Source organism: Phaethon lepturus, unplaced genomic scaffold (genome assembly GCF_000687285.1).
Source record: "Phaethon lepturus isolate BGI_N335 unplaced genomic scaffold, ASM68728v1 scaffold12645, whole genome shotgun sequence".
NCBI classification, from domain to species: domain Eukaryota; kingdom Metazoa; phylum Chordata; class Aves; order Phaethontiformes; family Phaethontidae; genus Phaethon; species Phaethon lepturus.
In genome coordinates, this window is record NW_010542756.1 from 89139 (window position 1) to 100300 (window position 11162).

Here is an 11162-nt window from a genome sequence, read left to right on the forward strand (position 1 = left end):
GAGAAATAACTGCTCTTTAATAATAAAAGCTTGTCTCTGCTTTGATTTCATCAGTGTATATCAGAAACTTCCCATCTCAATAAGTGGATTCATCCAGGAGCGAAATCTAGAGGAAACCCTCGGTATTATACATCCGTGTGTGTTTGGCCGCTTAAATTATTTCCTAGAATTTTATATTTTTTTCCAAAACAGGTGTTTTAAACAGGTCCCAAGGGCAGAAGTTTGAAATTTTTCACTGTGATTGAATAAACACTCGTACCAATATCTGGGTAGACGTCTCCCCAGCCTGTAGGTGAATTAACATAGTGTTTGTGCTACCTGAAACCTCAGATTTAGCTAATAGGAGCTACAGACTATTGCCGACAGGAATCGGGGGAAGAAGCAATGAGAAAGCCAGTGGTGGTGGGTTTTCATTCCACCGAGTTTCACTCCCCATTTCAAGTGTGGTAACAAAGAATCACATCCCAGCGCTCTTTGCATGCAGTTCCTTCGATGACAGTTGTTTTGCAGGCATAGTAGCCATGAGAAACAGCTTTGTTGTAAAATATAATGTGTGATATTGGAATTTAAGTCATGCTTGTTAATTTAATGAATGTTGAAAGGACTTACTTATTTCATGAACTTGAAGATTTCCTCAACTGCAGTCCACTGATACCTACTTCAATGGCTTTGTCGCTCTGTGTAGTAGATCCATCTCTTCATAGTACCCAGTTCATTAATACATGATTTTTGACCGAGTTCCTGTGACAAGAAGACGTGTACATTACTGTCAGTAATTGGGGCAATATGAGCATCTTAAGTAGAGGACTGGCGTGGGTTAGGAAAGAGATGGTTTGTGTTATGAGCTCTGTAATTAGCCTGATTGATGACTTTGAGCAAATTGTTTTGCCTTTGCCACTCCATCGCTTTACAAATCGGCACAATGAGGATAACGGTAATGAGTTTCTTTGTGGAACATTCTGAGTTCTGATAACGTAGCAGGTATTGTAAAAGAGCTAAACATTTATATTAGGCTTATATTATTTCTAGATTGCATATAAAAAAATTACTCCTCATTTACAGATGTACAGGATTTAGGTAGTTATGGATTTGCGTAAATATGTGTTTGCTAATTCTTTCGATTCCAGTGCTGTGGCGTGGATCCTACTTTTTGTACTCTCCTGGAGAGGAAGACACCTTCTTTTTAACTCTGTTGTTTCAGTATCCGTATGCAAAGTGGATAACTTACTTATCTATCACTGACACATCCCCAGTCCAATTCTGTCTTAAATCAATACGCGAATTCCCACTGGCTCTAGCTGCAGTTGGATTGCGCTCAGGGCTGTTGAGGAAGTAATCAGTGTTTGCAGGGTATTTTAAGTTTCTTAAATGAACTATGCCAAATGAACTATGCCACAAACTTGCAGGTAACGCCGTCCCTGCCTTGGAGCGACGGGAACAGAAGTGCTCGGAGGCTAAGCATAGTGCAGCTCAGGGCTGGTTTCTCTCGTGCTGCAGTACTATCGACTGTGGGTAATGCTGTCACTGTTTCCCCCTGCCCGTGGTGAGGATTGATACACTGCCGTGGTGCCAGTGCAATGCTTCTCTACAGTGGGTAGAGATGTAAGCAGCAATGCACTGAACTGTATGATTTTCATCAGCAAATAGTTTAGCTGTCAAACAGTCAAGAGTTGCACCTTGTTCAGATCTGGCATGAATCGGGCGTGGACATAGGTAGCACTGATTGTGCTCACAAGAAAAAGACACCCATCCAAAAATTAATCCCATCAAAATGAGGTAGGAATATTCTGGGAACCTGACTGAACTAATACTTGCTTTTTTGGCAGCCGAGCACCATTTCAGTACCTCCTTCTCTGCCCTTTGCTACTGCCTTTGGTGTACCGATCACTTTATATTTCCTCTTGTCTTGCAGGGAACTGAGCGATAGGACCACGTACACGTACCATGTGGTCATTGTTTCCGGGATGGAGGAGAGCGAGCCTTCCCCCACGCTTGTGTATATCTCTGGAAGTGGATACTGTGGAGACGGGATTATCCAAATGTAAGTCTGGAGTGAGCAAACAGATAAATCTAGGCACATCTACTCAGCCAGAATCTGAGACTAGAAAGGAATTGATGACCTCTGATGTCTCCTTAGTTTAGGCCGGCTCTCATCTGTAGATAATGACTCATGTGCTTGATGATTACCAGGATGATGACATTTAATTGGAACTTAGGCCCTGCTATCCTGGCACCAGTAGATACAGACAGAGATGCAGATAATGGAGTCCAGACAGCAGGATCGATATGAAAGTACGCTATACGCTGCTTATGCTGTTTGTTCGTGTATCCATATCTTCATGCGTGTATATGACATTTCCTATATGGAGCTGAAGTAAGTGATGGAAGAATTCAGTCTTTGATGCTGTCCTTATGCATCAAGTCCCATGTGTCTGTCAGCTGGTGGACAGGGTAAAACTCCTTCCATGTGGTGGGCCAGGTTCCTGGTGCAACCTCTTGTTTGACCGACCACCGGAGCTGGGATGCATTTGGAGGCGATAGATTTGGCCTCTGAGGGAGAGTGCTGGGAATTGCATGTTCTCAATCAGCTCCTCCCTCTCACCGGCTGCCAATCCCCAGACCACTGAAAACGTAAAACAATCATTCACAACTATGTTAGGGTTTATTCTTTTACTATGTTGGCCCTTAAGGCTACCTGCTTCAACACTTGCTGGTATTAGATAATTTAATTATTTAAATGTTGGAAGTAACAACAAGCAAGTGCTTAAGGCAGCCAGTATTATTTGCTTGAAATAATGCTGAGCAGCAATCACATAGTGCAACTCTGTCAGATGATACACCTGGCAGCAAGTATGTGCAGGATGAGGCCCAACAGGCAGGGAAATCAAAGAGAACAATCAAACGACATATGAATCCAGGGCAGTCTTGGAGAGAGAGGTGGAGAAAGACAGATTAATTTTGCTTTCCATAACTTTTCTCCTACTGTTATGTTTGCACATTCCTCAAACATCACTTGTGGCTTTGCAGCAAGCGTCGAACAATAGCTGAGCTGCCTCAGGAGCGAGCAGGAACCAGACTGTGTCACAGCTTGGTTGGTTGTGGCCCCACTTGCAGCTCTGGCAGCCCCTTTCTCATCTGGTTCGCACTCTTCTCCCCACACGCTGCCGCAACCGTGCGGGCTGGCGCAAGGCAGGACCCCGTCGCCGACACCACCTGCTCCCCGTTGACTGCTCTCCTCTGAGAGCTGTCACCTGGAACAGCCCAGCACTAGGCTTTATGCCTTGTTATTCCCATGCTGGGGTCACAGTCTGGCCCTTCCAGATTTAATACAAAGAGTTTCAGAGATTCCTGTTCTCTTTTTCCCCACCTGCTGAGTTGCAGCCACACCAGCTATGAAGGAAGTTGCTCATATCCTCATCAGAGAACAGCAAGTGGTATCCACATGTGCTGGAGAGAAGTGGCCAGGCAAGCTTGTGAACCAGGAATGATGAAAGTCGGGGCTGGAGGAGAAAGGGAGAGGCATTTTAACAGTCGGCACACAAAGCTGCTGTACTGGATTTCAGGGCTTTGGGTTTCTGCAGAGGGGTTGCAGCAATTGTTAGGATGATGCCATTTGCCATCTGACTCCTTTTTGCATGTGTGTGCCCTGTCTACAGAGACTTGGGGGAAGAATGCGATGATATGAATAAGATCAACGGTGATGGCTGCTCCCTATTCTGCCTGCAGGAGTTGTCCTTTAATTGCATCGGTAAGTCTGGCTCAGACCCCTTCCACTCATGGTGGGCAACAACTCTATGCAGAGTGCAAGGAAAAAATCAACAGTATTTTCAGCATTTCCAGCTGAAAAGTTGTCATGGAAGAGAGAAAAAAAGGTGGAATTTGTAGGTTTGAAAGGCGAACATATCTTCCCAGCTTCTGGTCATTTTGATGGGAAATTGGTTCTGCTGGCTTTGAAACAGCCTAGGACTTAAGGCTAAGTCAGCCATTGTGGGACTGATCCAAAGCCCATTGAAGTCAGTGGGTGGTTTTCCACTGGCTTCAATAGGCTTTAGATCTGGCTACGTGAGAAGACATGAACTGATTTTTTTCTGGTAAACAGGAGGAGGAGTGAAAGGGGAAGGGACTGAGACCAGAAGCAAGTCCAGCTGAGGTCACACCTCCTTTGAGTTGCAAATCAATATCTGAGGATCAAAGGTCTAGCTAATCCCCTTTTTCAGAGGTGAAAACTACTTAATCAGATTTCATTTGCAAGCCTGGTTTGCTCTGATTAGCAAAACCTGTAAGCACAATGGCCGGAAGATGCTCGAGCTATCCGGGGATAGCAGGGCTGCAGTTTGAGCTTTACATATTTATTAAACTCTCTAGGAATGCTGGGGGCAGAGAGGGGAAATGGGGGCCAATTTACACTGCACCTTCTGTGGGGTAGCCCTGTGCTGTGGGATTGCATTTCCCCACCAGGACTCAGTGAGGTCTGGGGAAGGACGAGACATGCAGAGCTCCTGAAACCAAAGTTAATGTTTATAAAGGGTTGGCTTTCTCTCAAGAGATTCCTTATCTGGACTGACCAAGCAAACACCCTGTCCCATCTAGATCCCATGTCTTCAGCTCAGGGCATCAGTCCTAATGTTGGCAAGACTGAAATTTGCTCTTTTTGGCAATCTGATGATTATCTCTTGTGCCTGGAGCAGCATATAAAGGACCTCACAGGCACCATGTTTCCCTTGGGTGGTAAGCTGGGGCCTGTTCGTCTCGTTGTAACATCTACATCTTTACTTCAGCATCCCACCCTGTGAGACTTGAGGCCCACTTTGGTGATGTACTTATTTACATATTTACCTATGTAAATTGCTCTATTGAAATCCGAGCGTATTTATGGTGGAGGCTAATTGTGATTATTGGTGGTCTTGAAGTTGCATTTGTGTTTCAAGTAATTTGCTGCACTAGAGCCTCAAGCACTGAAAGATAGTAGTCATAATATTTTGAAAGTGAGATAAACATACAACTGTTTTGGGTTCTCTAAAAGTCAGGCACAGTGCAAGGCTGGTTCCAGCAACAGTTTGGGTTGGAGCTGTGTAGTTGCATCTCTATCACCCTGCTCAGCTGCAGGTCTGAGTTCCTTGGTCCAGGTCTGTGCTTTGACCACACCCCAGCGTTGCATTAGGACATGACCAAAGGTCCTCCTGGTTCTGAAGGAAACCGGGTCGTGTGGGCTGGGCAGGAGCTGCATCATGCTCCAAATAAGTCCATGGAGAGGAGTAAGAGTCCCAAGCCTTGGACTGCACAGCAGCGTTCTGCCAGGTGAGCGCAGGAGCCTGCTTTATGCCTGTGTGCACGTTCATCTCCAGGACCAGCAACTGGGCTGGTTAAGAGTGTGGAAAAAAACCTGTCTGACAGCAATCTGATTAGAAGATGAAGCAACTAAAACATACACACCGATTTTTCTGTGCCGTTACAGAGGAAGCGATTTTTCAGATTTGCTTGTGTTGAAAAGGAAAGGGGAATTCCAGAGGTATAAAGTTGTTTGTTTGTCATGGGCTTTGGAAGGTTGTGGTTTTCCACAGGTCCTGGATTACAAAAGCAAATGAAATCACATTGTTTGTGAAATACTGAATATAGGGACTCACTTAGGTGAATCAAATTAGCTGCATCGATGGCAAGGCGGGTGGACGCAGACCTTACAAACGTTTTGTTGTGTGACTTTACAGTTGTGGTGGTGCAACTGCTGTGGTGGTGGTGGCCCTGCATGCGGGGTCTGCAAGGGTAGAGCAGTGCTGTTGGTTTTGGGCAACCACTGCCTTCATCAAGTCCCTCAGAAACGTTCAGAGAAGGCAATACCTGTGAAACAGGTTCTGTTGGCTTTTATGGGTGCTGGACCACCATGAATTAGGACATCAAGAGCTAGAGAGAAACTGCTGGCTAATCTTTCAGACAAATGAACAGTGCTGATTTGTATTCTGTTTTAACATATCTAGCATTAAAATCTCACCAGAAAACAGAGAGATGTTGGGGAAGCAAGAAGCTGTGCATATTACATAATAAATGATAATTAAAAGAGCAGAAAGTCAGCATTCTCCACAATCTAATAATATTAGGCTGGATCCCCTACCTTTAACCATACAAAAGTCATCTTTGAGACTGGTGGGGTGTTTTCCTGGAAAATACAGAATGCTTGGATCCTTGTTTGAGGAGCACAGAAAAATAAGTGTAATTTATTTGCATGTTTACAAGGCTAACACATGTTATAATCCTGTAGGACAACAAGTAATTATTTCAGACAGTGTTATTTTTGCAGTGATGTTCTTGTTGTATTATGTAGCTCTTTAGAGCCCCGGGAATCACTCCCCTTCACCAAAGAATTCAGTGAGCCTCAAACACATGTTCAGAGGCTTTGCTGAACTGGGGGCCTCCGGGTTTGATCTTGCAAATGCTTCCTTCCAGGCATGTTTCTGAACTACCACAAGGCATTCTTTAGACTTCAGCAAATCTAACCACAACAGTGAATGCAATGCTTGTCACAAATTGTCTGCAGGATTGGGTCCCACATGGCTGAAAATAATCACTAAACATTCTGTCTGCGAAGGCAGGGCTGAAGGGGCGTTATCTGGGAGGGGGGGGGTCCGTAGCAGGAGGTTTGATAGCAAAGCCCAAGCGGGCTTCTTCCAACGCAGAGACCACGCAAGTCCCCTCACTTGGTAGAAGAGAAACACAACAGAGCCTGCAAACGCCATCAAGCTTTAGGTTTAGAGCCATGAATCACAGAATAATTTAGGCTTGAAGGAGTCTCTGGAGGTCTCTGGTCCAAGGAGGGCCAACTTCAAAGTTAGACCCAGCTTCAAAGTTGGAGCATGTTGCTCAGGGTCATGTGCAGCTGCCTTCTGGATATCTCCAAGGGTGGAGGCAGCCTGTTTGCAGGTGTCTCTCTGCCCCTCCTGCTCCCTTTGCCTTTTAGGATCGTGAGGTTTATGGGTTTTTTTAATTGGTCCAACTTTTCCTTTGAATAAATGGCACAAGGCTCTCAAGACACTTTGTGCTAGTGCTTGTAATAAAATTAGACTTTTTCTTTTTTTTCCCCGGTTTTGTTTTCCCTCCTCCTTTCCTCTCTAATCAGATAACAGTGGATCAATCTGCGCTGCCACGGGAGGAGGGGCGCGGGGGAAGGAAGGAGGGAGGCAGGGAAGAAAACTGTGTGGTCTTACTGTCAGGCTGTCCTGGCCTTCTCTGAACACAAAGCCGAGTAACAGAAAACAGATAAGATTAATAGCGTTTTCTTCCTGCAACATGCTGAAGAGCGACAGTGAGATTAATTAATTAATTAATGAAAGCATCTGGCAGCGCTCCTTTTTTAAGTTCTGCGGTACACTCACCCTTCCCATCCCAAAATTTATCATCTCTACTTTTTTCCCCCCTCGCATAGTGGATTTTGCATATTTTATCTCATCCGCACAGAATTTGGTCCCACGGGGAAAGTTTCACTTTGCCTTTTGATTTGTAGGAGACGAGCAAATCAAAGTCATGTCCGCTGTGACTGATGCACCCCTCTCCTAGCTCTTGGCTGCTTTTCTTTCACCTTGCTCTTGATTGCTCCCAGGATAATGGGTTTTTGCGATTACTGAGGATCTCAGCCAAATTCAAGCCGACGTGTCCTGTGTAAAACAGGCCCCAGTCATAAGAGTTATGATTTGCAGTTGTGGGAACCCAAGGGCTTTTTAGCACTTGATCCGTTCCATCCAGACCGTTGAGAAATGGGTGTCTAACAGGCAGCTGAGCACCTTGTCCTTGGTATGCGCTCTCCCACACACCCAACATCGTACACATGCGTCTAGATATATGTGTGGACGTTGAAAAAGAGCACTGCTTTCATTTGCATTCCTTTTGTTGAGTGTGATGTGCATTATGCATTGATTTAGCTCGCTAGTGCTGAAGAAAGAGAGGGATGTAATAAAAAAGATGCAGAGATCAATAAAAAAGAAGGGGAGGGAGAAAGTAATATGAAAAGAGATGAGTAAAGACTGATAGACACTTTGAAACACTGCTGGGAAGTAGCTTCAGAACTTCTATCTACCCGTAAGTTTGTCTGGTAATTTATGGCATTCTCAGTCGCATCTTACTGGTGTTATCATTGCTACACTTTATCGCCTTTGCTTATAAGGGACTCTTTGCTAAAGCCGTTCTGCAGGAAAACCGGGCTGTGCTTCCACTAACTTCCACATGTGAGTGGTCCCAAGAAGAATGTGAATGTTTCCGGTTAGACGCACGTCTCCGTGGTCTTGGATCAGGTGCTCAGGGATATAAAATGCAAAGAAAAGGCGCAGAGCAGAGGAAAAGAGAAAATAGATATATGTAGCTCTTGAATGTACCACCAATTTCTGGCATGCTTGAAGCATTAGTCGCCAGTGGTTGTTCAGGGAGAAGTATGACTTTAATTTGACAATGATCCTTAAACACCTTTTCTTTCGCTCCTGCTTGGCCTCAAATGTTTTTTCACTACCTTACAAATCTGGATCTGTCCTTCTCCTCCTCAGAGGCCTCTCCCTCCAGCTGTGAGCCTTACCTTTGTGGGAGCTCTATCCTTTACCTCTCCCATTATCCATAAATTAAGCATAGCACTTTCCCCTAATCTTATTGTTTGGCGGGCTGCATTGCATTCAGGGAAATAATTAATATTCATGAGCTTGCTATCTCTGTTTGGTGCATAATCCTCTAGGGAAATTGCAGTGTTAAATGAGTGACACAAACCTAATTTTATATGTCTTTTCTTTCCTTTCTTTATCCTTTTTTCCCCCTCTGACAGAGAAGTAATGTGCTTAAAATAAATTGATGGATGACCATCCATATTCATCGTGGGCATGCTTTGAGAGCGCGCCTCGCTCCCGTCCTCTCCCCCTCCCTTCCTCATACCCCTGCACAGGAATACAGCTTTGACTGCCGAAACGGCGGCCCCACGCAGCAGCTAATGGTGATTTCGCCGTCTTTCACGAACACTAAATAGGCCTTGGCTGACCCTGCTGAGGGCTTTCAGTAGAACAACAGCATGGGAGAAACGGAGCCACCTTGCAAGAGAAACTCAGCATCTCACAGGGCATCAATAAGACTAAGGCATTGACCAAGGCGCTTGGTAAAGAGTATTGCTGTCGATAAAGCAGCTGAGATTCTATAGCAGAATTTCATAGGAAAGAGCAATGAATTTACCGACCGGGGCTATTCGGATGATATTTGTGTGAATCCTTCAGCCTGAGGCAAATACTTTGAAGCTGACTGTTTCCGGCAGCTCATGAGAGTGTGGCTACATGTTCTAAAATGTCTGAGCACTCATTTGGCAAGTTAGTAATAACAGCATCGTCATAAAGTCTCGTAAAGTGATTTTCAGACTGTCATCATTAATAGCGCAATCTTAGCAGGGCCAGCTAAGCCACAGAGCAGAGAGAGCAGGCGTTTCAAACAGCAGAACACAAAGGACAGATGCTTTTTTGTGGGGGAGAATGTGGGCTGGAGTGGTATTTGCCTGCATTTTTCCCTAGGCCAGTGACTCCAGCCCAGCTCAATCCAGCTTTGGTTTTTAGGACACAGCTACAATGAGAGCCCAACAGAAGAATTACTCCTTTGCTTGTTGCACCCTTCGCACATTACTCTCCGTGGATCAGAGGGGCTTCCACGGCTGGTCACGCTTCCCTCCTTAGAGCATTCTCTGTGACTCAACAGCAACTTGCTGTGCTTAGAGGGTGATGCTGAGCACAAGACCTTCCTGTGCAATAACATCCCACCACACGCAAACAAGCAGTTGGTTTTCCTTGGTGAACGGCACCACCGGTTTTTTTCTCTTGGGCTCATTCCCAGCCTCCCAAGCAAGTGGGCCAGGTGTCGAGAAGGGCCACCACGCTGGCCAGCCTTCTCGTGGTCGCAGCAGTTGCTGCCTTGTGTGACAGCAGCCTCAAGACTTTCAGTCGAACAGTCTCCAAGCTTGGCTAATAAATCTGTGAAAGTCTGAGGAAATACTGGAACATTCTCAGCACCGGTTTTCTGATTTATTCGACAACCCAGGGAGGGAAACAAGATTAGGTGGGAAGAGGATGCGTGTTGTAGTGCTTTTATAACACGCTTGGTTGCCCGGGGCTGGGGGAAGGCCACGTCAGCTCCTGTTGGCTAGCCGCAGAGCAAGGTCTTGCTACCGCTGGCAGCGATGGAAAATATCCTTTCGCTTAAGTGACGAAGGCTCGTGTTCTTGGAGGTGAAATATCAAATTTCAATGCCGGGCTCTGCAAGGGAGTTGTAATTGTATCTGTCTGCAGCACGCAGATCAATTGCATAATTATTGTCCTCCGACCGCTATATCATACCGATGAGCCGAGTCACACCAGACAAAGAACAAGCCCAGGAATGTGTTTCCACGAAGCAGCTGAATTACCAGGCAGCCGTGCTCTGCAAACGCATGATGCCCGCCCGCTCGGTTCAGGAGATGCTCGGACACGATTGTCATATTGTACGGACAAAAGCCTCCTGCGAGGCCCCTGGAAGTTCTGCAGTAGATCACAACACCCACGACGCCTTAATTTCCAAAGTGTCTGTTTTATTTCATTGAAGGAAAACGTCACAATTTATTGATATGCAACTTCATTCGGAAAGGTCTGCCCAAGCTCTGTGTAATGGTTTTCCTCTTTTCAAATCAGAATTTCCAGGAAGGAAAATAACTCTCGAATATTTTACTGTAGCAGGAAATATCTCTGTCTCTGGCTTCTTCAATATTAAAGAAGAGATTAGCAGATATCCTGGAAGCAGGCCATGTTATTCACTCTCTTCCCACTGAAGCCAAAGGTGAAACTCCCATAGAAATAAATGGAGCAGGTTCTGCGATCGCTCAGCCGCCGGGTTCATGTGATCTGCGGTGGAATTATTTCTCCTTTTGTGATAGAAACCTCTGGATACGTTTCTTCTCGCTCATCTGTGAACATAAACACCAGTGCTGGAGATGCTGATTAAGTGACGCGGTGGTAAAATCATGCTTCTGCAGAAGTTGCTGACCTAGGTGAGCCCGGGATTTGGCCCTTGCTGTGCCCAAAAAGGCCTGCACACCTCTGGACAGACCTTTCAGGGGTTAAAATGCAAAACTTGCTCTATTCCAAGAATTTGTTACTCTGAGACAATACTTCTGCATTTTTCTGTGTCTC

At 45.4% G+C, this 11162-nt stretch overlaps 1 protein-coding gene across 1 annotated transcript in view; it reads left to right on the forward strand.

The window, feature by feature from the left end:
• PAPPA (pregnancy-associated plasma protein A, pappalysin 1) overlaps window positions 1-11162 on the forward strand; it is a gene marked incomplete at both ends in the record, with an annotated part of 128286 nt that overhangs the window by 89135 nt on the left and 27989 nt on the right. The window contains 2 exons of the mRNA XM_010288141.1: window positions 1913-2041; window positions 3657-3748. Coding sequence (XP_010286443.1) covers window positions 1913-2041; window positions 3657-3748 — 221 coding nt within the window. The remainder of the gene's footprint in view (window positions 1-1912; window positions 2042-3656; window positions 3749-11162) is intronic.